The sequence below is a fragment of the Lathyrus oleraceus genome, chromosome 2 (genome assembly GCF_024323335.1).
Source record: "Lathyrus oleraceus cultivar Zhongwan6 chromosome 2, CAAS_Psat_ZW6_1.0, whole genome shotgun sequence".
In the NCBI taxonomy this organism is placed as follows: domain Eukaryota; kingdom Viridiplantae; phylum Streptophyta; class Magnoliopsida; order Fabales; family Fabaceae; genus Lathyrus; species Lathyrus oleraceus.
Window position 1 is genome coordinate 432,616,482 of NC_066580.1, and position 26,244 is coordinate 432,642,725.

The 26,244-nt window shown below is 36.0% G+C and overlaps 2 protein-coding genes and 1 non-coding gene across 5 annotated transcripts; 1 reads left to right on the top strand and 2 right to left on the bottom strand.

The window, feature by feature from the left end:
• The first annotated feature begins 2,902 nt into the window (after positions 1-2,902).
• Positions 2,903-2,974, top strand: TRNAT-UGU (transfer RNA threonine (anticodon UGU)). The gene has a single exon. It is a non-coding gene; the product is annotated as a tRNA-Thr (tRNA).
• Positions 2,975-3,108: 134 nt separating this feature from the next.
• Positions 3,109-7,370, bottom strand: LOC127119985 (uncharacterized). 3 transcript variants are annotated; one of them, XM_051050367.1, is made up of 6 exons: positions 7,035-7,370; positions 6,294-6,485; positions 6,098-6,174; positions 4,374-5,960; positions 4,095-4,263; positions 3,109-3,997 (listed from the first exon to the last, which is right to left on the bottom strand). In XM_051050367.1, the coding sequence occupies exons 2-6, from the start codon at positions 6,373-6,375 to the stop codon at positions 3,363-3,365; spliced, it is 2,550 nt and encodes an 849-aa protein (XP_050906324.1). In that variant the 5' UTR covers positions 6,376-6,485; positions 7,035-7,370; the 3' UTR covers positions 3,109-3,362. The 3 variants fall into 3 exon arrangements, with proteins under 3 accessions (XP_050906324.1, XP_050906327.1, XP_050906326.1); XM_051050370.1 differs by lacking the exon at positions 7,035-7,370 and adding an exon at positions 6,886-7,003; XM_051050369.1 differs by lacking the exon at positions 7,035-7,370 and adding an exon at positions 6,639-6,866.
• A 778-nt stretch (positions 7,371-8,148) lies between these two features.
• On the bottom strand, positions 8,149-8,628 carry LOC127123562 (uncharacterized). Its single transcript, XM_051053772.1, has one exon. The coding sequence runs from the start codon at positions 8,626-8,628 to the stop codon at positions 8,149-8,151; it is 480 nt and encodes a 159-aa protein (XP_050909729.1).
• Positions 8,629-26,244: the final 17,616 nt, after the last annotated feature.

Genomic DNA, 26,244 nt, shown 5'->3' on the forward strand with positions numbered 1-26,244 from the left:
AATTTTAAATTAATTTTACACCTAATTAGTTTTTTTTCTTCACTTAATACACTATCTTAATTCACGTGATTCAAGTCTTTCATGTTTATATTTTTCTTTGATTTTTTTAGCACTTCAATTGTGATTCCCTTGGTCAGCAAATCGGCCACTTGATCTTCACTTCTACAATACTTGAATCTCAATCTTTTTTCACTAACAAGTTCTCTCAAATAGTAAAATCTCATCTTAACAAGTTTGCTCCTTCCACGTGTAATTGAGTTTTTAGCAAGCTTTATAGTGGATATATTATCAACCACGAACGTTACAACGTTACCCTATTCGTTACACAACTCCTTCAACAGATTCATCAACCATACGACTTGGCCATACACAACGAAACATAAATGCACTCGGTCTCACAAGAAGAGAGTGCTACTACGGGCTTCCTTCTTTGAATAACATGATATTGTTGTTTCATCTAATATGAAGATTTATCTAGATGTAGACTTTCTATCTTTATCTCTGCATCAATTGAAATCAGTAAAATCAAGCAAATTGTATTTTTTATCCTTGTTCATTGCGGCGCAACTAATCAATCATTTGACGTATCTAAGAATCCTCTTGACTGCTGTCAAGTGAGACACCTCCGTGCTCTCTATGAATCTACTTACAATATCGACACTAAATGTCAAATTCGGTCGCATATTGCACAAGTAACATAAGGATCCAGTCAACCTTTTATATTAAATTGGGTTGACATCTTGCTCATCCTCATTATTCAATAGTTGCAACTTTGATTTAGCCGAAGTAACGACCTCAATGCAATACTCCATTTCAAACTTCTTCAAAATCTCAAGGGCATACCTTATATGGTGCATGAGCTGTTCCTTCTTGAACTTGTAAAACTCAATATCAAGGAAGTATGTTAAAAGGTCAAGGTTGGTCATTTTACACTCTTTCATGAGTTCATCCTGTTTACTTGTATCTTTTGTAAACACATGGGTTTAATTCACTTGTGTGTTTGAAAGGATCACTTTGTCTGAGTTCGTGAAAACTCAAGAACAACGTGAAGAAAATGAAAATATGCAGAAAAGTCTGAAGACTTAGACTAGAAAGAAATAAGAGTGCAATTAAAATAAATAAGATAATGAAAAAAAATATAAAAGTAAAGTGTTTGCATTAACATAAAATGGTACGCATGATCATACATTTTTCACCGAATCTATGAATCCTGTGACTTGGATATTCGACAAGAATGACGGTGAGGTAAACAAACTAGCTAAGAATGGAGGTGAGGTAAAATTTTTGGCTAAGTACATATAGTTAAATCATGTTTTCGACATTAAAGTCACAAAGTTCGATAGAGAGGATTCTCGACAAAGGCAGTTGAAAGACTTGAAGATATTTTTTGACAGTAATAGTAATTTTGCAACAGTTTAAGAATTGAAGACACGCGAAAGTAAAACAGAGGACAAAAGGTCATGTACGTGTCAAATGCTGGAGAGTTGACCGTTGTCGACAGTTACTTATGTACATGTATATAAGTCGATTGATATTTATAACGAGGATTTGTATTTTTCATTGTTGTTATAGATAGAATTCAAATATTCAAGTTACAGAAATAAAATGATTTGTGAAAAATGTATGAATCTTCGTTCCACTTTTAATCTAATCGCTTTTACTTCATTGTTTTTATTACTTTCCTTCGCTTACTTTATTTTTTCAAGCAATTATGCACTTTACTTCTTGTAGTTTTTATCCGATTGTTCTACATTAAACACTAGGTTATTAAGGACAAATGTACTTTCTTAAACACTTTTTGCACAATATGTCTTTAGGATTTTTTTCGAATTTAATCCTGTAAATGAATTGAAACTTGTAATTTGGTTTACTAAAAATATAAGTAAACAATATTCTCTTTTGTCAACAAACTAGTATCTTACATTGATGTCGATTGGGCTGGTTATTCAGACACCAGGCGATCCATCTCTGGTTACTCTGGATATCTTGGTGACCATCTCGTCTCATGGTCTGTCAAGCGCCAACACACACTTTCTCGATCAATTGCATAAACCGAGTACCGCAGCGTTGCATAGTTGTATTTGAATTTTATTGGATTAGAAATTTACTATTAGAATTACATTGTCCCGTAACCACTCTAATCCATTGTGATAATGTGAGTGCAGTTTATTTATATGACAACCTAGTTTAACATCAACGCACCAAACATATTGAGATGAATATATATTTTGTGCGTAAAAAGGTGGCTCACGGCTAAGTACAAGTCTTACATGTTTCTTCCAGCTACCAAATTGCTGACATCTTTGCTAAAAGACTTCTGTTGCAACTCTAATGATTATTTTGATAGTCTCAACATTCATCAACCTCCCATTTTGACTAAGGGTATGTATTAGACTGTTTACAAAATAATAATGATCGAATATAAATCTATTTATGAAAATCCTAATTATAGATAAGATTGATCAAATGAATGGAAAATGTTGTATCTATTATTCTTAGACATACTAATTTAGGTATTGATATTTTTTTCCATAAAATATCATTTTTGTAATATATTTTGACTATTGCGTCAAAGTTAGATATTAACCTATCGAATAAATTTTTCAATTTTACACAACGTCAAAATTTTAAATTAGAATAAACTTATGTAAATATTTATAAGATTTACTAAATGAGATTTATACAACATAAATATTAATTTTATATTAAAACTAATTTCTATTAAACTGTTTATCATAATTTAGATAATTTCCAGTAAAATCACAATACATTGTATAAAACAATTCATTCCATCGATTAATTTTATTGATAAAACTTAAGTAAAGAAAAAACATGTTGTGGAAATTTAGGAATATGTGATGACATAAATTAAATAGTTATATGTAGAAAAGATAGCAAATCAGCCCTTATAGCTCAGTGGTAGAGCGCCAGTCTTGTAAACTGGAGGTCTGCAGTTCGATCCTGCATGAGGGCAAGTTTTCTTATGTTTTATTTTCCTCACCTTAATAAATAGTTGCACCTAATTTTTATTCAGTTTTTGTTCTTATTAATTGTGCATGTTCTTATAGCTAGTTAAACACATTTACATAAGTTAGAAAGAAAAAAAACTCAAGAACAATAAGCATCAATAAATTTGCTGTTTTGAAAAAATAACCTACTTATTCACTTCACTCATGTACACTCAATCTCCCCTACATCACAAAAACTCACACAATACTTTATCTATACACATATTCATTCAATATTCCATCAACAAAACTATATCAATTAGGCTTCTTCTATCTTCCACTTTGTGTAACAATCATGTATAATATAACCTTACTCCAATCTGTGGAACTCTTTATTATCTAAAATTTCACTTCTCAAATCAAATCCTTTGTGAGTTCTTCAACAAGATCATTAGTTATAAGACATTCTACCTCTCTTCCTAATATATTCATCTCATCATTGATTATTCCAGACCAAGGAAGTGAGCTCAAGTGTTGAGCAACCAATGTATCAACTGAATAATGAGATATATCAGATGAAGGATATAACGAGACGCGGATATTTTCCCATACTAACTTCAGTAGTTCCTTTCCTTGAGGCGGAGACAACATGGAAGACTTGCATAGTTTCTTTCTGAATTTAGACAATGTGGAAGGCGGTCCAAGAACAATCGAAAGTGCCTCGTTTAACAAATCAAGCAAAATCTTGTGGCTATTCTCGCCTTGATCCTTTGTTAAACTTGCATCATTCTCATTGATTAAATTCTTATGAGATTCTTCAACTTCTTCGAAAACTGAATTTCCAATAGGCTTCGCGTATGTGTCCCCTCTTAACAAAGATTTGTCCCAAGAACCGAAGTATAGGCCAGACGCGAGAAGTAAATCTCTTATGTAAGATTCTGCTGGATCATTTATTTGCATCAATTCAGACTCAGAAGGTTCATGTTTCATAGCGAAGTCCTCAACATCAACATCACCAGAATCAAGTTGATTCAGTTGTCTTCTTAGCTCTGTCATAATCAACAAGCAAAGAAATCTATCAGAAAGAGTTTGAAGAGATATTCACACTGCATTGCTCAATGCTTGAAACTTAGAGTTCTATCATACCATTTAAACCAGTGCTGATATCTCTGAAAACTTGAGGCATAACAGTATCATCTCTTGAGGACACATCAGGAGTTGATATTGGACTTAAATATTCGCTTCGCCTCCAAAAGTCTTCATGAACACTACTGCATACAGATGCAGGACTAGGAGGTACCTCAGTGTAGTTTTCCTAGAGAGCGTATAACAGAAAATCGAATGATTTGTTTGAACAACTATGTATGAAATATAGAACTCATCATCATGGTAAAGAGTTGAAAACTAAATATATGACGAACTTACATGTCGCTCGCTGCCACAGTTCATAAGCACTGTTGGGCCACTTCTGATATCTCTCATTGCTGGAAGGTATTCATTTCCGCGCGATTCTGCCATTGATTGATTCCTCTTGCCAAAAAGTCTTCCTCTTAGAGCAAAACTGTATCTAAAATTGGAGACTCTTTCTTTTATATGATTAAACCTTTCTTTTTTCTGTTTTTTAACATCAACAGCCATAGTTTCGACAGCTTCAAGCTTCCTTCGAATATGAGCACCGGTTAAAATGTGTCTGTCCTCTAGAAGAAGCTTTCCAAATGATGTTCCTGATCTTGATACAGGAGCTGACAGTGATCTTACAAGGTTCCTTGGAGATAACAACTCCCTGTGGAGCAAAATGTCGTTGTCTTGTTCGTGCCTGAAAGATCCTGTTTGTATTTCCGTTTCCTCTTTCGATATTTCCCATTCGTTTGCACAATGTAAAACACCTTCTGTCTTCTTGAGTCTAACTCTTTGATTATCAAATGCATGTGACCTTGAGTTCACTTCATAAATGTCATCATCGCGTCTTTCACTTTTTACAGTATTTGTTAGCTTCTCTGACAAGTAACTCCTTGGATCTCTACTGATAAATTCTGGATAATTCGGTCCGTTGAGCTTCACTTCACCTTTGTATGATCTTGTTGATTCCGAGCAGCCCGAATTTGAGTCAGAATCTCTATTCACATTTTCTTTGACCTGCTTTACTATTTGACGAGCAATGAGTTTAGGATCAGATGGTTTTTTATTGCGCAGTGTCTCGATTTCACTTCCTCGAACAACATAACCTTTTGCGACATTTTTTCCTTGGAGTTCACATTTCAGACGCTCTTTCACTTCCTCGAGAAAATCTTCTATACTATGTCTCCCTGGTAAAGTTCCTGATGCACTAGTCCAATTCTCTTCATGACCGAATATACTATCAGGACCGGGCTTCAAGATAACTATTCGAGTCGGAGAAGAAGATGCGGCTAATCTGTTATAAGATTTTATCATTAAGGACTCTTCAAAGTCTCTACTTAGAGTTCTGCTCTTTGAAGGAAACACTTTCCTTTGCATGCTTGTATTATGTGCAACCTTTTCCTTGTTCAGATTCTCTTGGAAAATTAATCGGCTAGAAACACTGCCGATTTCAGCAAACCTCGAACATTCTTGAAACCTCGCTGCTTGATATGCTTCAAACTCTTTCTTGAATTTCTGAAGTTCCTCTTCCTGTGGATGTTCCCGTGGCCTCGGCTCTCCAAAGCTCCGGCTCCATCCATCATCATCATCGTCATCTATGGCTTCGTAAACTGCATCAAATTCAATATGGCTAGAAGAATTAAAGTTGGAACCATTCATCCTCTTGTTTGAATACTTCTTCGCTGTATTTTCAGTTATTCTTTTATCTGATGGAACAGCAGATTTAGTCTCTACTGGCATCATGTCTAACCCCATCAACCTTGCCACAATGCTTGGTGCATTTTGCCTCGTGCTTGATCGCGCTGATAGCTCTTCATTGATCAGCTTTTTCATCGAACCCGTGTTTGAGTAACGATTATTTTCAAGCCAATCTTCTTCTACTTGATAATAGTGCTGAAAATTCACATAACAGTACAATTCAATTCAAGAATAAGAGTAGAGAAACATAATACCTTCACCATGCTTTCTATTTTGCAATCAATATGGTGTTTTCAAACACTTAACAAGACATATGAATTAGCTAAACTTACAGGCAATTCTCCTCGTGGACCGTACTTCTGAGATGTTTCTACTTGCAGATCTAAACTATTTCGAGGAGTTTCGAAGTCTGCGCGGAGCACAATGTAATTACAAAATCAGCAACAACATATTAAACACAATCAAGCAAAGGAGGGAAGGGAAGAGAGAAAAAGCAACTGTCAAGAACTTGTGACTAACAAGACTTACCAACATGATGTCTCTTGTGAGCATGAACTTTCTTGGCCATCCTCCCTTGATTGAATTCAAAAAAGTGCAATAAGCCTCCCATACAGTCTACCAAAAGACTCTCATGTCCTCAATTTCAGCTTCATGTATCACTCCATTAGAATTTTGCCGGTTCCAAGTTTTGTAAAACAATATCCCTTTGTAGTTTGCACTCTACAATACCACAAGTTATTCAGAACTTCAATAGTCTAAAACAAAAATTGAAAACCAGCACAATTTTCATGAAGTTTGATAAAAATATCTTAAGATTTATCAGAATTGAGATTTTTAATCAATAAATTACAAGATTCCTTTATAGATGCATACCAATTTTATCTATGTATAGCAAAATTAGCAGAAAAACAACTCAACAGAAACAATAAAGTATTCATGCAAACCAATCTTCCAAAATCCAGTGTGAAATAAACTTTGAAAGATTCATGTCAACAGAAGAAGAAAAAAAACTTTGTTCTCATCCTCCAAATTCACCCATTAAAAGCCAAATCAGAGAAACCAAACATCAAGTGTTACAAATAGAACACTTGAACCAAGTCATAGAATACAACTCTTCAACCTTAACAGCAACAATTGGATTACAGTTACAATCACTTTAAGCAAATTCATATTTCTTTGTGAAGTTACCAAACACAGAACTATTAATTGATTCAAATTTCACACAGCTTTTTCAGGAAAACCAAACACACAACAAATCAGCATATATACCAATAACTGCTATGAAAATTGAGAATTATGGAAACTCAAGCTGCAAATCAATGACGCATTGTGATTGAGAAAAGATACATATGGGTATAGTTGAAAAGTAGCAAAGATTGAAACTTTGGTGAAAAAAGTAGAAAATAATGAAAGTGCAAGTGTGTGTAATAATGAGAAAGAAACCCAAAAAAGTGAAGACTTTATGAATAATTATAGTAATAATAATTAATGAGAATGACAGAGGAAAAGGCTACGAGGTTAGTGTTTGTTTATTCGGTAATGATTCTGTTTGGAAAATGAGTTAATTGTTTTTTTTGTTTTTATTTTTGTGTGATAAATATGAAGCCAGTGGTGTTTATGCTGTTGTTGAAAATCATAGTGCCCACATGACATGCACTACCTTAACCTTGTAGGCCTGCCTTTTTTTCTTTCTTGATTAGGATACTAAAGTTGTGACTGTCTTTCCTCATACTTTGATTGTTATAGTTTGGTTTTGAAACATGTTATTATTGTCGGAAGATAAAGTTTACTGCATGCATGTGTACTAACTTAAAATTAAGTGATTTATTTATGATTTAAACTTTAAAGAAGGGAATGAATATGATGATGTTGTTGTTCTTAAATAAACAAGAGTTTATTTTATGTAACTGAGATTGATTATTGGTTTGATTAGTTATTTATTGCACGCAACCAACAGCTCAGAGTTGGTGGCAATAGATTTATGCACTACATTTGGCGTTACAAAACCTTATCACATTCCCTTTGCTTTTTTCTATTTGTCATCTTCTCTTCACATTCACACTTATATTATTATACACATTCAAATTCATTAATTAGTAGTAGCTGTTTCTTTGACTTTAGCATCATCTTTACAATGCTGGAAAACTCTACCTGTTGGGTTAAAAGTAGTATAATGGTGAAATATAATTACTTAAAACTAGTGTAAAAAAATCTTAATTAGGTATAGAATTGATATAAATAAAGTAAATGTGCATTAAAAAAATAAAACGATATTTATTTTAAGATAATAAAGTGATATCTATTTTGAGATGAATTTAAAGTGACTCTTATTTTAAGACGGAAGAGGTTTTTTTTTTCTTTTTTGTGTGTGACCAAAACAAATTCAATGCAGTTTATTAATCAAAACTTGTTCAATATAAGGAGGAGTCGAGTTAAATGTAATACGCCTAGACCAAGAATTGACCTCCTTTGCAAGAGAATGAGCAACCATCTTCGCTTTAATAAATTTTACCTCAAAATTTGGATAAACAGATAACAAAGCTTTAATAGAATTGATAATAAAATTAAACTCGGATCCACCATTGTGATTGGAATGAATGTCGTGAACTGCTCTTTGGGAGTCACTTTCGAAAATAACATTTTTCATATGCAGGCCGATAGCTCCATTGATTGCTTCTTTAAGCGCCAAAGGTTCAACTTCAATAACAGAAAGAGTACCAGGACCCCAAGCCACACCAACAATAATGAAATTTCTAAGGTTATCACGCACACACCATCCTTTATTAGTAATACCACAATGTTTATTAAAAGCCGCATCCACGTTACATTTCAACCAACCTTCCCTTGGCGGCTTCCAAGTCATAGAATAATATTGGGTATTTTCGGAATCTTGAACTTTTTGGGCCATAAACCATTCCTGCTACTTATGAAAAGATAACCAACCAAGTTTAGGGGCTTCCTCATACTCATTGTGCCAAATAAGATAATTCTTATTCTTCCAGATGTCATCTATCATAACTGCAAATCTTCTAACATCTTTCCTTCCTCCTTACTACATATATCAAAGATAAGTGACTTAGCATCATTAAAAGAATGTAAACGAGCGTTTATAAGAGCGGACAAACATGCTTCCCTCCAACACTGATTTGTCGCATTACAACCAAAGAACAAATATCAATCATCTTCAAGGTCATTCTCACAAAACTGATAAGTAAGCAGGCAAGGAACATGATGTTGTCGGAGTCTATCACGGGTTGGTAAGCATCCCTTACAAATTCTCCAAAGGAGATGCTTGACTCTAGGTGGGGCTTTGATATTCCAGAGACTGCACCAATCCTCCTCCCCTCTCCCACTCTCATGACTCATATGCGAGCTCTTCCACAATCTATATCTAGAACGCTCACTATAGGAACCATTTTGTTCTTCCTTCCAAATCAACCTATCCTCATTCACCTTCTCCAATAAAGGCACCTGTAGGGTTTCTTCAACATCTGCAAAGTTAAACAAATCCCTTATAACCCTCATATCCTATTGTTTCACGTTAGGCAACATAAGATTTCTAACAGTAATACCATACACACCTTGCTTCTGGTGACCACTTAGACACCCATCCCTTTTACCTCGAATCCAAGGTTCATTCATTACCATGATGTGACTATCATCCCTAATACTCCATCTACACCATAAGGTCAAAATTTCCTTCGCCTTACAAATACTCCTCCATACAAAACTATGATTATAACCAAGGTTAACATCAAAGTAAGATGTCCTAGGATAGTACCTTGCTTTGAAGATTCTTGAAACAAGAGCATGTGGTTTTGTCAGAAGGTTCCAACCTTGTTTGGCCACCATGGACATGTTGAAGGCTTTAAAGTCTTTAAACCCTGACCTACCTCCCTTATTAGTATAAGCAAGCTTTTCCCAAGACATCCAAGGAATTACCCTATTATTAATACCTCCTACCCACCAGAAGGAATTAAGCATCTTCTCAACATCATTACACACTGCATCTGGAAGGATAAAAATACTCATAATATATGATGGAATTGCTTGAAGGACCGATTTTGTCATGACTTATTTCCCTGCTTTTGATAATGACCGACCTCTCTAGGAGTTTATTCTCTTCCATATACGATCTTTGATGAATGAGAAAGTTGCCTTCCTACTCCTACCAATCATTGAGGGAAAACCTAAATACTTTCCAGTTCCTATCACATGACGAACTCCCATAATGCTAGCAAGGTCCTCCTTAGCCGGATTGCTGATGTTACGGCTAAAGAACACTTCAGATTTAGTCAAATTAATCTCCCGCCCTGAAGCATCTGCATAAGTTTTGATCATCCTCATTAGATATCTTAATTCTGAAAGATTTGCCTTGCAAAAAAAAAATAATCATCATAAAAAAGAAGATGGGACACGCTAGGTGCTCCTCTGCAGATTTGGATTCCATGAATGTCACCACTAGCCATTGCTCCCTTAATGAGAGCTGAAAGACCTTCTAAGACTAGAATAAAGCGGTAAGGAGACAGAGGATCCCCTTGTCTCAGTCCTCTCCCTGGTTCAATAGGTCCAACCCTATCAGAATTAACAAGAATAATATAGTGCACCGAGGTAACGCACATCATAACCCAATGAATCCAACTATCAACAAAACCCATCCTAGAGAGCACATCTCTCAAAAATCCCTAATCCACTCTATCATACGCCTTATTAATATCAACCTTCAGAGCCAAATGAGCCTTACTACCTTTTGTCCTGCGCTTGAGAGCATGGATGACCTATATAACAATCATCGCATTATCAAGAATAAACTAACCCTCCACAAACGCAGATTGTTCCTCCACAACACATTTATCTAACTATTAGCAAGAACTTTAGACACCAGTTTGTAGACCAAGTTACATAATGAGATATGGCAAAAATTTAAATGAAATATTTTTGAATTTCAAGTTGAACTCCCTTACTTCAACAAGATTTTTGTTATAATTTCACTATAACTAATACGTAGTTGCGGCTTTAAGTAGAGATACTTAACTAATTTTGTTATTTAATCTAATTTTATTCACAACTATATAGTGTAAGACCGCTTCCAATTAGGTCATGTATTTCCATAAAATCATAAACAATATATAGTTTTTTCACTCATTCAAAGTCTTTATTCACCACTCGACATAACCATATACACCTTTATTTAGGCCTTTAAGATATGTTTAGTCTTAAGAAATTGATGCATTCATTGAGATTATAAGAATGATTTTCTCGGTCTTGGACTCAAGTCACGACCATCTATTTGAATTTAGTATAATTAACTTAGAAATATGATTTGCTTTTTTTTGTTAATACTCCCTCCGTTCCTTTTTAAGTGTCACATTTTAGAAAAAAAATTGTTCCTTTTTAATTGTCATTTCAAAGTTCAATTTAGTATTAATTATAGTATTGTCAAAATTATCCCTAGTCATTTATTACAGAGAGAGAAAAAAGTTAAATAAATTACTTAAAAGTTAAGGGTATTATAGATAAAAAAATAAATTTTGGTTAAAAAGTAACAATAATTGTTAGTTGTATTGATATGTGTAAAAAGTCAAAAAACGATACTTAAAAAGGAACGGAGAGAGTATTATTTGAATTTTTTTACCCAAATACACCTGTTTTTCAAAAAAAATCCCAAAATAACCCCGTTTTCAAAAAAATTCCCAATCTACCCCACTTTGAAGAGGAGGCACCAGACCAATTGGTGCATGCTCTTAAACTTAGAGAGGAGGCGCCAATTGGATTGATTAGTGCTCATTGTGTTGCCAATCCAATTGGCGCCTATGTGTTAAGCTTTAAAGGAGGCGCCAATTGGTCTGACATCTGTGTGTGTTTTGTAATTTTTTTTGAAAAACATTGTACATGATAGATAAAGTCGAAATCAGACCAATTCATATTAATATTAATACCCGTTTACACAAAAAGACTAATGTCGATGACCGGGATCACCTAACCGACCTCCGGTCCTACACCCCATAGCTACCCGAACTCGTTGCCCTAACCCACGTTGATGATTCACCCTAGATGTTTGAGTATCTGAGGGCCTAAGAACATCACCACCAACTGCAGGAGATTGCCTTAGATAGTCAGACAAATCAGCGTAATCTTGTGTATGCATCAAAGGGGTACCACCATAGTTGAGTTCATGACCCATGTCAAAGTAGTTGGGCTGTGTTTGAGTTGTTGGAGGGCGACCAAGACGATTGAAGGGAGACATTGGTGTGAATGATGCGTCGAGGTAAGGTTGAAATGATTGTTGTGGTGTTTGGTAGCCATATGGTTGTTGAAGGTTTTGGTTTTGAGATGTTTGGGCTTCTTGGCTATAGTAGGAGGAGGGACAAATGGTGTTAAATGATCGTTGAGTGTTTTGGCTAAGGCGACTATGATAGGGTGATGTGTTGGATGCAAAGCGATGTTGGATGTCTTGATGATGATCTAGTTGTTGGTGGTGGTATGGGGTATGCTCTTGGTATTGTGGTTGGGTGTTTGGCATGTTAGGATTGTAGGTTTGTGTGTTTGTGGATCAGAAATTTTGATGGATTGAGGGTTATGAGTAACCGGTCTGGTAATGTTGTTAGGGGTTAGATGTTGAGCCTTCTGGTGTGTAAGTTGCCTGGTGTGGGCCGTATAGGTACATATCCTCGGCGATGAACTCAAATCCAACCGATATGTATCAAGCCATATAATTACGACTTGACTTTTCTTCAGTTGGCATCACATCGTCAGTTAAGGCATGATCATGGCGGTGCTTCCATTTGCGACATTCAGATCTAGCGAAGCTTTTCCATGGGTTAAAGTTTCATTGGTCGTTAACTTTGCATAGATGCCATTCTCCTAGGTTTGTCGGGGGATCTGGGATGTGTTGAAGCATGCCGAACTGCAATTTAACACGATCACTATTATGCATCCCCATAATGGTGAATCTTATGATCGATGTGCATGCAGTCCAAACGGCTGCGTCTTGTTCATTGATTTCATGGTCATGATCCAAATTTAGATATGGAAACCAAATGAACTGAAATGTGAACATATGTTAGATTATAAATTTGGTAGAAGAAATTAACAAATTATTACGAAATAATTAGGTTAATGGAGATACATCTGTCGGTCGAAGGTGATCCAAGAGATTGCGATACTGGGTAATACAATGTCTAGGACATCTGTTATAACTCATACCACATGCCGACCATCTCCACCATAAAGGTAAAAATATTATTTAGAGATAATAATCGATAAATTAAGTAAATATAGTCTATTTTTAAGAACTTACTTTTGTGCATACGGGAATGTGAAAGGGTTATTGTTGACGGGCGCTAGGGACGGTAGTATGGACCAACCCCATGCTTGGAGAAAAACAACACATCCAGAAAAGGTAGACGTGTCTTCATGTGAATTTTTACACAAAGAGCTATAAAGATAATCCAAACAAGTGGATCCCCAATTGTAACTTCCTATTCTATCTACATGTCTTAGTAAAGGTAAATACATAACATGCATACTAGAACAACTACCTTCAGGAAATAAAAATGAACCAATTAAAAGCATAATGTAACATCTAATTTTTATTATTCGAGCCTCTTTGGTAGAATTCTCATATAACTGTAAGTTGTTATAATATGCCTTAATGCGTGAAAGGAGTATACCTTGACCTCTCGAGTTATCATTTATCAAATCAGCATCCAATAGGTCCATGCAAATTGAATTTTCTTAGTTGGTTTTACCATTTACCGCCTTACCTTCGATAGGAAGTCCCAATAACATGTAGACGTCTTCTAACGTCATCTTTCACATAACGCAAGAATACATTTATTATCCACCAACCAAGACATTATTTTGCTTATATGTCCAAAATCGGCGAGTTCGACATACAGCTGAATCATCGGGTCCATGTGTACAAATTCGTGGACCCGAGTTCGAAACCTAGAAACATCCTATAAAAGAAACAACAAAATATGTTACTTTATAAAATATAAACAACAAATTAAGTATCGCTATTAAAAATTATTCTAGACAAATAATAGAAGAATTAAAAGCTTACATAAGTTGCTACGTTTGCAATTGTGCCTCTGTGTGATTCACCCATTGTGAGGAGAGACATCTTGTCGGATTAAATGCTGAAAAAATGGTTGTTGCACATGAAAGAGTTGTTGTTGTTAAGGAAGAAGTGATTGTTGGTGAGGAAAAAATGTGAGACTTGCTTGGCTATTTATAAGGTGTGACATGCAAAAGTATGAATGCATTGATAATGGTGATTGCATGCTCATGCCAAATGGTTTGGCGCCCATGTGCAATTGTCACATATTAGCGCCAATCGAAGTGGCACCTCCTAGGATTGCATGCATGTTACATCTTAACCTAGTCTGGCGCATGCATGGTTTAAGACCCCAATTTTGACCCTAATATCCCTCATGCTATCTCATCATATGCATTAGCTTTTGGATCACACCTTTGCATCCTCCTTACCCCTCATTCATTGGGTTTGCATTGGGAGAGATCACCAAGAAATTTTGATTGTATCATACTTTTTTTTTCATTATTTACTAACCAAAATGCCAAAAATATGTCAATGTATAGTTTAACTCTTTTGTAGGTAGTGTGTGTGCTCACCTAAGCTTCATCAAGCTCATATCTAGGGTTTGAGACCCTCAATGCAAGGAGACCAATCAAGAAATGGTTCACAATGGCTCTAGACATAATATATGGATCCCCATGGTTTTCAAATATTATTTTGATCAAGAATTCATCAAGAGTTTGAAGCTTGTTGACTTTGGAAACCCAAATTCATCTGGGTATCTTGTGTGACTTCCTCAGCAAGTTTATTCAATATTTGATCAAATATTTCAAGGTATACTTCATATTACATCATCTTATACATATATGATCCTCCATGAGTCCCAAAAGTCAATATAATGTCAAGCTAGCAAGATGGTTCATGGTGGTTGACCAGAGAAAGTCAACTGGTCAAAACTGGGGTTCCCTAGACCCTATCTCCTACAATTGTTTTCATATGAAAATGATTCTAAGAGAAACATTACTAACATGACATTCAAAACAACTTTCATGTTGAAGTCAAGAGCTAGTTTTGCCTGGAAAGTCATTTTTTACGATGAAAGATTATAGGTCATTTTGTCTGAACCCTAGTTAGGAGGTCAACTTCCCAAGATCATAACTTTCTCAATTTTTATGATATGAAAGCCATTAAAATTCCATGATAAAATTAAAGATGTCTAGTTAAACTTTGATGTGTGGATGAAGTTCAAATTCAACTTTAAAATTCATGTGCCAAGAGGACACATTACAAGTCATTTTGGACCAATACCATTGAACAAGTAATTTTCCTCAACTTCTAAAATGAATAACTACTTCATGCCAAATCAAAATGGGGTCCAATTTGTGACCAAATTGAATAGGTTTGAAAGAACTACAACTTTGATGAAGGAATTTTTTTAATTTGAAGCCCATAGCAAAAGTTATTCAAGATGGAAGAAGTGAACATATGGCTCGGTACTTAGAAAATTTTCAAATATGTTTGGTTTTCCAAACTTCCACCTAAAAATTCATCATGATCCAATATTCAAATGGAAAAGTGTTCAACATGCAAGTTGTTCCCCTTGATCTCACCTTTCTAAAAAGTCCAAGATAGTCTCATTTGGATCAAAATTGTGGGACTTGCGCATGGCTCCATTGTGGGATGTGTTTTGGCAAAATTTGGATTCAAATGATTCTTCTTCTTTGCATGCTTCCACATGATGACTTCAGTACACTTTGCACACGAATTGGAGTTGGATTACATCAGTCTTTAGGCCCAAATCATTGCCCATGCACCTATGCAAGGAGGTTTCTAAATTTGGTCAAATTTCAAGTGGTGCAAAAATCAAATTCATTGCCTATTTAAACAAGCTCAAGGCTTCAGAATCATCATCAACACCTTGCCCAAACTTTGTTAGACTGTTCCAAACCCTCATTTCCATAGAATTTCTGAAGATTTCTCTTGAAATCGAGCTTGAACTTCACCTTCTGTTTGGAAGTTCAAACTCCATAAATTCACATCCCTTTTCATCTCAATTGGTTTCTACAAGCAAGAGGAAGAGAAAGCAAGCAAATCCAGATCAAGATCAACTGAATTTGAACCAACTCGAAGGTGATTTTTCAAAAACTTCATCTCTTCGATTCTCTCTCAATTCTTCACCATTCTTTGTGATTTTTTGTTGGCTGAAGTCCTACCAATGTAGGCAAGAAGATTGAGTTGCTTTGAGGCCAAATCGAAGCAATTCAGTTCATGATCCTCAAAATTCAAATCCTCGTATCTTTTTATATACTTGGAATTGGAGAAAATTGAGGCCAGATTCGAGCACCTGAGCATTTTTTCTTTGAATCCATGTCCTTGTTTTTTATTTTAGTGATGGTTGATGGTGGACCGATCCGGTGAGGTCCAGCGGAGAAGAAGACCGAAGCCCTAACTCCGGTGGTGTATTGTCATGCCTCTCAACCATCAGATATGTTTAAATTGTTTTAATCTTGGCCTTTGGTTTGGATTACCAATGTTGCAACGCGCTGACTTTTGAACACCATAGACATGATGCGCGTGACCATCAGATCTGCCACCTCAATTAATGAAGGAGATCTGATGACCCTTGTTTTTTTTTAATTTTTATTTTAATTTCTGATTTTATGTTTAATTGCTTTATTTTGATTAATTCATATTAATTTTATTTTTAATCCAAAAAATATGGGACTTTCACCAAAAATCTTTAAATATTTTCCTCTTTAATTTTCCGAATTAAAATTATTTTTGGATTAATTTTGGTACTTTTCATGAATTAATTGTTTTTGTGCATATTTTAAATTGTTTAAAAATACTTCTCACTTTTCAAAAATCATGAAATTTGTTGTCTAAGGTCCTTTGACCTTCATTGGCCTAGGATAAATCTCTCGACCATTTATTTGTTGTTTTGAAGAGGTTTTAGGTTTTGGCCAATTTAAATTGAAATTTAATTCATTTTAAATTTGATTTTTAATTGTTTAATTGTGTAAAAATTATGTTGAGCCATTTCTATTGACTTGTGATGTTTGACTATGTGTTTGGGCCTTGGTCAAGTTTGATTTGACTTTTGTTGGGTTAAAATAATTGGATTTAGGGAATTGATGAAATGTACATTTCATCTTCCAAAATGAATGGATGATTTTAATTTGATAAAATTCCTCCCATGACCAATTTGTGTTTCTCTCATCTCCCCTCCCTCTTCATCTTCAATCCCATTCTTTCTCATCCCTTTCATTGACCAATGAAATCTCAACATCCTAAGGCTAATTGGTTCATTAATAACCTTGTGCTAGATGAACCAATACAAGTATGGATGAGATATGTCCATCCCTTTGATCTTTTTATTTTAGTGTGTGGTATATTTTAGGAGTTTGATTCCTTATACCAAATATCTAACATGCATTAGCACCTAAATTTCTATTGCCCGACCTAAGATAGTTGTGACTTCTACATAAGTCTAATTACGATTGCTTAACATAGAGCTAAATTTTGACCCTAAAGGCATAACATTCTAGTAAGTGGGATTGTAAGTCTCCCCCCTTTCATGGTATTGTGTGGAAATTATCCTTTTTTCCTTCCTATGGAAGATGTCTTGGTTCAAGGATCCATGATTGTGAATAGAGGGTTGAGTGTTCTCCAAAGAATGACTTAATCAATTGAAAAGCAAAACATCACTAACATCTAATCAACTAACATTTGACTAACTTGTATAAATATTGCTTTTATTTTCAAGTCATTTACCTTATGCAATTTAATTTTCAAGTCATTTAACATTCATTTGTCATTTACATAGCATTTAATTTGTTTATGTTTATGTCATTTTCACTTTGCTCATTTGAGCCATATATTGTGATTGTATATATTTGTTTGTGTATCTTGTTTGTGTTTGTGGTCTTAGGACCTTAAAATACTTAATAAACAACAAAAAACCCTAAAAGATGATTGTGTGGACTGTTGGGTTTGATCTGAGCTTTTGGACTTAGAATTAGGCAACATTCCATATGCAAAAGGACTTGGCCAATGCCAACATTTCTGAGACCAAGTTATTGTGATTTGAGCTTTTATCTGATGCAAGTATTGGAATCCACTTAAGTTCATCTACTACATATTCTTGATGCAACTGTTATTTTGGTCTCATGCTACACCTTATTGTGAGCAAAAAATCAAGAAGTGTTTCATCTGATACATGAGAAGACAAAGAAGACTGTTAGCCATGGATTTGTTTGCTTGGATGTGACCATCTTTATTTGATGCCTTGCTCTTCATATTGCTAAGTGTTTTCTGATTATTGCTTGATTCAAAAGTCCAAAGGGAAAGTGGGTTTTCTATATGACATTCTTGTCTATTGGCTTGCATCATATTGGTCAGATCTTTTCAACTCTTAACTCTTAATTTTATGCTTGGGATTAGCCTATTCATCTCCTCCCACTTCTTAAATTAAAAATCTCTCTCCCCTTTTTAAAACCTTCTTTGCTTGTTATTTCAAACTTAGACATGTTTTAAATTAGAAACTTTGGCCTTATGTCATTGCATTTTTAAACTCTTTCCTTAAATCAAACTTGTAAATGAATCTAATCATACTGACTTAAAATTTCAAAAGACAAAAAGAACTAACACTCATTCAAATTTATTTTGGGCCCTTTGTGCCTCTTTTAAACTTAACTTTTGATTAAAAACAATCCTCTCATTTTGAAATTGTTACCACGAATTACGAGGTTTTGATCCCTCATTTTTATGTTGGTACGTAGGCACAAGTCCGAAGGTCTTGTCAAATACAAAAATATAATCAATGAATTCTTTTCGCATCCTCACACTCTATTTGTTACAAACATCTTTTATACCAAAAAACACATACACACATAAAAAAGGGCTCCCTAGGAGTACCTAGGACACTTCGGGTGCTAACACCTTCCCTTTGTGTAACCAACCCCCTTACCTGTAATCTCTGGAATTTTATTAGTTTTGATTTGAAAACTTCTTATCTTTGGGTTTTGTTCGTACTTTTCCCATTTTCATTTGGAAACAATAAAAGCGCGGTGGAGACTCTGGTTTTATTGACGTTAAACTTATCCATAGTTTGATGGTCCTGAATTTACCGCTATAGAAATTAAGTGGCGACTCTGCTGGGGAGTAGTCCTCAGTGGATTTAGCCTACTTTTTTGTATGTGTATATATTTGTATATTTGATGTTTGTATACTTGTTTGTATGATATAATCTTCTTGTTGTGCTTGGTGATATCCGAGTTGTTGGTTCTATGTGTTGGCAGCAATTTTGGTAAAACCTAGAGTGTTCACAAGTTGTCACAAGTGTTATCTTGACATAAGATAACATGTACCTGCAGGATGTTTAAAATGTGAATATGCAGGATTTTACTGAGATGTCAGACCCGATGTCATGACATTTGTATACAGAACATTCAGTCTGAATGTTATGTATTGTGTGATTGCATTTTTTATGCTAATCTATGTATGATTGAAGAGATGATTAAACGCGCATTCAATCAGTAATTACAACCAGATTGACTTATTTTCCAACGAGATATAATCAGCTTTCATGAGAAGATATGAATGGAAAATAGTTTTAGGGTTTTATGATGCCCAAGCCCAGCCAAATGCTTCTATATAAAGGACATGGAAAACCTGGTTTTATACACAAGAAATAACGAACAAAATATTGAGAGAGAATAAGGGTTTGAGTCTTGTGTGGTCGTGTGTTTTATAAGCCATTCATTCATCCATAGATGATTGAATTGGACTGATTTTTGAGTTATAATTTGTCCACTCAAAGCTTTGAAGCATGCGTGTGTGTTTACTTGATTGAAGCTTTTAAGCAAGATCAAGTATGTGTCTTTGAAGAGTGTCTTCTTTTCATTGTAATTCTTGTTTTATATCACTGCTGTGATTGAGGGGGAGTGAGTAGGATCTCATATCTAAGAGTTCTTAGGTAGAAGTCACACGGGTAGAGATTAGGTGAAAAGACTGTAACTTGAAGTTGTTTACTGAGAGTCTTTGAACTGATTCTGTTTAGTGGATTTCCTTCCTGGCTTGGTAGCCCCCAGACGTAGGTGAGTTTGCACCGAACTGGGTTAACAATTGCTTGTGTCTCTTGCATTACTGTTCTTTATGTTTTATCATGTTTGTATTGTTCAGATATTAGTGTCGTGACATTACCTTCGACATCTCACATCTGATACCAGAATTTCAATTGGTATCAGAGCAGGCATCCTGCTCTGGTTCTGGGTGAGATCTAGGGACGTTACTTTCTGGTACTATGGATAGAGACGGAGGATCTGTTCACAGACCACCTATTCTGGATGGATCCAACTATGACTACTAGAAACCTCGAATGGTAGCCTTACTAAAATAATTGGATAATAAGGCTTGGAAGGATGTTTTAACAGGCTGGGAACATCCAGTTATTACTAAGGAAGGAGAAGCTACAACTGATAAGAAGGCTGAGGAACAATGGACCAAGGAGGAGGATGATCTAGCCCTTGGGAACTCTAAATCATTGAATGCTATATTCAATGGAGTAGATAAGAACATCTTTAGATTGGTAAACAACTGTGAGGTGGCTAAAGATGCTTGGAACATTCTCAAAACCACTCATGAAGGCACCTCTAGAGTGAAGATGTCCAGACTACAACTGCTCACTACCAAGTTTGAAAATTTAAGGATGAAAGAAGATGAAAATATTCATGAATTTCATATGAATATCCTTGAAATTGCTAATGCCTTAGGAGCCCTAGGTGAGAAGATGTCAGATGAAAAACTAGTGAGGAAAATACTCAGGTCACTTCCTAAGAGATTTGCCATGAAAGTGACAGCCATAGAAGAGTCTTAAGACATTTCCAATATGAGAGTTGATGAGCTAATTGGATCCCTCCAAACATTTGAGATGGGAATGTGTGATGGATCTGAAAAGAAAGTCAAAAGCATAGCCTTCATGTCAAACACTAAAGAGAAAGACGAAGAAAGTGGTCAAGATACTGATGAAGATCTGGCAAATGCTGTAGCATTACTGGGAAGACAGATCAACAAACTTCTGAAAAAGATGGATGTAAGGTCTAAGTCTAATGTCAAGAACATCTCATCTGACATCAGTAAGTCCAATAATGCTGGAAGAAGAACAAGATATGATGAAAAGTCCAAAGAAGGAAAAGGAGTTCAGTGCCATGAATGCGATGGGTATGGACACATTAGAGCTGAATGTGGAACCTACCTCAAGAAACAGAAGAAGAGTCTTGCTGCTACTTGGTCTGATGAAAGTGAAACAGAAGAGTGTGCAAATCTGTGAATGCCTTGACTGGAAGATGGGGTTCTGATGAAGACTCAAGTGATGATGAAGTAACCTTTGATGAGTTAGCCACTATCTACAGAAAGTTGTGTCACAGAAGTGAAGAAGTGTGTCAACAAGTTGAAAGTCAGAAGAAAGTGATAACACATCTGGAGAATAAGAAGGTAGAACACTTGGAAACCATCTCTAAGTTAAAGACTGAAGCAGTGTTCTTGAATTCCAAACTGGATGAGATGACAAAGTATGTCAGAATGCTAAATAATGGATCTGACACCTTAGACAAAATTCTCCAGACTGGACAAATGGCAGGAGACAAGTCTGGCATTGGGGTCAATGAATCCAAACCTGAGTGCAGTCACATTGGTAGCAAACCAAAGTCCAAACCTGAGTGCAATCACACTGGTAGTAAACCAAAGATGTCACATCATATGTCACAACATCATAAAGCAAGACATCAGAAAGGGAAACATCAAAGATGGAGATGTCACTACTGTGGAAAATTTGGCCACATAAAACCATTCTGCTATAAGTTGTATGGCTATCCTAGTCCTTCTCATCATCAACCTAGACCCAAACATCACAAACCTGTCAATAGAAAACAATGGGTTCCTAGGACTGGTGTTACATACCTGATAGCTCACACTTCCTTCAGAGTTTCAGCCAAAGAAGACTGGTATTTTGACAGTGGGTGCTCCAGACACATGACTGGAAACAAAAACCTGCTAACTGGCCTTCATCCTCGTGCCACCACCTATGTAACCTTTGGTGATGGAGAAAAGGGTGAAATCAAGGGGATTGGTAAGCTTAACTGCCCTGGAGTCCCTAACCTTGACAATGTCCTACTTGTTAAGAGACTGACTGCAAACCTAATAAGCATCAATCAACTATGTGACCAAGGTCTAACTGTAAACTTCACAAAAACTGAGTGTCTGGTTACTAATAAAGAAAATGAAGTGATCACGAAAGTAGTCAGGTCTAAGGACAACTGCTATATGTGGAGTTCTCAAGAAACTGGTTATTCATCGATGTGTACTCTAGCCAAAGAAGAAGAAGTGAAGATATGGCATCAAAGATTGAGCCATCTGCATCTTAAAGGAATGAAGAGGATTATATTTGTTGAAGCTGTTAGAGGAATTCCCAACTTGAAGATTGATGAAGGAAGAGTTTGTGGGGAGTGTCAGATTGGAAAACAGACAAAGATGTCACATCAAAAGCTCAGACATGACACCACTTCCAGAGTGCTGGAACTTCTCCATATGGACTTGATGGGACTCATGCAGGTGGAAAGTCTTGGTGGGAAGAAGTATGCTTATGTAGTGGTGGATGACTTCTCCAGATACACTTGGGTCAATTTTATAAGAGAAAAATCTGATGCATTTGAAGTCTTCAAAGATCTTTGTCTAAGACTTCAAAGAGAAAAAGAAAGTCAGGTTATCAAAATCAGAAGTGATCATGGGAAGGAATTTGAGAACAACAAATTTGCTGGATTCTGTGCATCAAAAGGAATTAGTCATGAGTTCTCATCTCCCATTACTCCTCAGCAAAATGGTGTGGTAGAAATAAAAAATAGAACTCTCCAAGAATCAGCCAGAGCTATGATTCATGCTAAGAAATTGCCCTACCACTTCTGGGCTGAAGCTATGAACACAGCCTGCTATGTTCACAATAGAGTAACCTTGAAGAAAGGGACTCCTACTACTTTATATGAAGTCTGGAAAGGGAGAAGACCTACAGTCAAATACTTCCATGTGTTTGGTAGTAAATGTTATATCTTGACTGATCGTGAACAAAGAAGGAAGATGGATCCCAAGAGTGATGAAGGAATATTTTTGGGCTACTCAACAAACAGCAGAGCATTTAGAGTCTTTAATTCCAAAACAAAAGTAATGATGGAATCTATCAATGTTGTGGTTGATGATCAGCAGACTGATGTCACAGACGATGTTGAGACATCCCTAAATGATCCCTCAGCTGATTTCCCAGACAAAAGTAATGAGAGTGAACTCACTCAAGCTGAACCTGAAGCTGACAAAATTAATAAGGGACCCTCTATCAGAATTCAGAAGGATCATCCTAAAGATCTCATTATAGGAGACCCAAATAAAGGGGTCACAACTAGATCAAGGGAAGTGATCTCACATGGCTGTTTTGTGTCCAAGATTGAGCCTAGGAATGTCAAGGAAGCCTTGACTGATGAGTTCTGGATCAATGCAATGCAGGAAGAGTTAGGCCAATTCAAGAGAAATGAAGTATGGGAACTGGTTCCAAGACCTGAAGGAATAAATGTCATAGGAACAAAGTGGGTGTATAAGAATAAATCTGATGAACAAGGGGTGGTTACTAAAAATAAAGCAAGATTAGTAGCACAAGGATACACTCAAGTTGAAGGAGTTGACTTTGATGAAACATTTTCCCATGTAGCTCGCCTTGAGTCCATTAGACTATTACTTGGAGTGGCATGTATTATGAAGTTTAAACTGTTCCAAATGAATGTAAAAAGTGCCTTCTTGAATGGCTACTTAAATGAGGAAGTATATGTTGAACAACCTAAAGGATTCACATATCCGAATCTTCCAAAGCATGTGTATAAGTTGAGGAAAGCCCTCTATGGTTTGAAACAAGCTCGTAGGGCTTGGTATGATAGACTCACAGTGTTCCTCACTAACAATGGATACAGGAAATGAGTTATTGACACGACCCTATTTTTTAAGAATGAAGGAGGAAAACTCATGGTGGCTCAAACATATGTGAATGATATTGTGTTTGGTGGGATGTCAGATCAGATGGTCGAACATTTTGTTAAACAAATGCAGTCTGAATTTGAAATGAGCCTTGTTGGAGAGCTGACCTATTTTCTTGGGCTACAAGTCAAGCAGATGGAAGATTCTATCTTTCTATCTCAAAGCAAATATGCCAAAAACATTATTAAGAAGTTTGGCATGGAGAATGCAAGTCATAAAAGGACACCTGCTCCTACACATCTGAAAGTCTCCAAAGATGAAAATGGTGTTAGTGTAGATCAAAGTCTCTACAGAAACATGATAGGAAGTCTTCTATATCTCACAGCAAGCAGACCTGACATTGATTTTGCTGTAGGTGTTTGTGCTAGATATCAAGCTGAACCAAAAGTCAGTCACATAAACCAAGTGAAAAGGATACTGAAATATGTCAATGGCACTAGTGACTATGAGATATTGTACACTCATGGATCTGGATCTATGCTGATTGGATACTGTGATGCTGATTGGGTTGGAAGTGCTGATGATAGGAAAAGCACATCAGGAGGATGTTTCTTCTTGGGGAACAACTTAATATCATGGTTTAGTAAGAAACAAAATTGTGTGTCTCTGTCCACTGCTGAAGGTGAATACATAGCAGCTGGAAGTAGTTGTTCTCAACTAGTTTGGATGAAACAGATGCTAACTGAATACAATGTCATGCAAGATGTCATGACATTGTACCGTGACAACCTGAGTGCTATAAATATTTCTAAGAATCCTATTCAGCACAGCAGGACAAAACACATTGATATTCATCATCATTTTATTAGAGAACTAGTGGAAGAGAAAATCATAGCCCTGGAGCATGTTACTACTGAAATGCAATTAGCTGATATATTTACAAAAGCTTTGGATGCTAATCAATTTGAATGTCTAAGAGGTAAATTAGGGATTTGTATCTATGAGAATTTTTAGCAATTAATTTGAAGTGGAAAAGGTAATAAAAATATTGTCTGCCCACTTAAAAGAAAGTGTCCCATTTATGGTAAATCATTACCTAGTATTGGAACTTCCATCTATAGCATTTTCACACGCAACCTCAGCTCAAACATTTCCACCTTCCTTAAACTTCATCGACCTTCTCTGCTAGGGCAACAAAAATTCTTTCACAAGCTCAACAAGATGTCATAACATCCTTTATCTTCTAGTTCTAAAAACACCAAACCTGCACACAAAGCTAGAACACCCTCTATGGATTTTCTTAATGAAGACATTTTGGAAGTGATTCCCTTATCAGTCATCCCAGGCGACGCTCCTGGTCCATCCTCCACTGCAGGACATACTCAAGGTAACAATTCTGATAACCCTACCTCTAAGGATGACATGCATCATACTGATCGTGTCATTAGAAATTTTGTCACGAGGATCCTTAATGAAGGACACTCAGTAAAGGGAGTTTCTACTCCTCTATCGAGAAGGGACCCCTCTCCTGAGGTTGAACCTTACAATGAGAAAGATGATGAGTCATCTAGGTATGACAAAGATATAGCTGCTGAGGGACTATGCTCTTTAGGGCAAACCTTGCCTAGTAAGAAATTTGTAGATGCTTCTCAGTCTAAGAAGCATGACTCTGCTAAGAAGGTGATTGACTTGGAAGAAGAAAGCTCAAATGATGAAGATGACAACTTGCTTCATCACTTGAAGCCAAGTGTTGCAAAAAGAGGATGAAGACTAGAAAGGGTAGGTCTGTGGCTGAGATGATGACAGCCAAAACTGGTAAGAAGAGTACTGCTGTAGACCCCTAAAAGTCTTGGAGTAAAGTAAAGGTAAAGAAGAGAAAGGTAAGAGAAAGTTCTGATTCAGAGGAAGATGTTGAAGACGATGTCCTTGACATCTCTCTTGTCAAAAAGTCAACTGCTAGAAAATCCCCTGCAAAGGTTGCTGCTGTACACCTGGATAACATTTCCTTCCATCTTGAAGATGGTGCAGCAAAGTGGAAATTTGTAATCCAAAGGAGAGTGGCTGTGGAAAGAGAACTGGGAAAGGATGTTGTGGAGGTTAAGGAGGTCATGGACCTGATTAAGTCAGTTGGATTAATGAAAACAGTTAGTGGGTTATCTCAGTGTTTTGAAGGTCTTGTTAAAGAATTTATGGTGAACATCCCTGAGGACATTGCTGACAAGAACAACAAAGAGTTTTGTAAGGTGTTTGTTAGAGGAAAGTGTGTAAATTTTTCTCCAACCGTGATTAATAAGTTCCTAGGAAGAGGAACAAAAGGTGCTGGTGAACTAGAGGCCACAGACAATGAGGTCTGTAGGAAAATAATTGCTGGACAGGTCAAGGAGTGGCCAAGCAAGAAGCATCTCTCTACTGGAAAATTAATTGTGA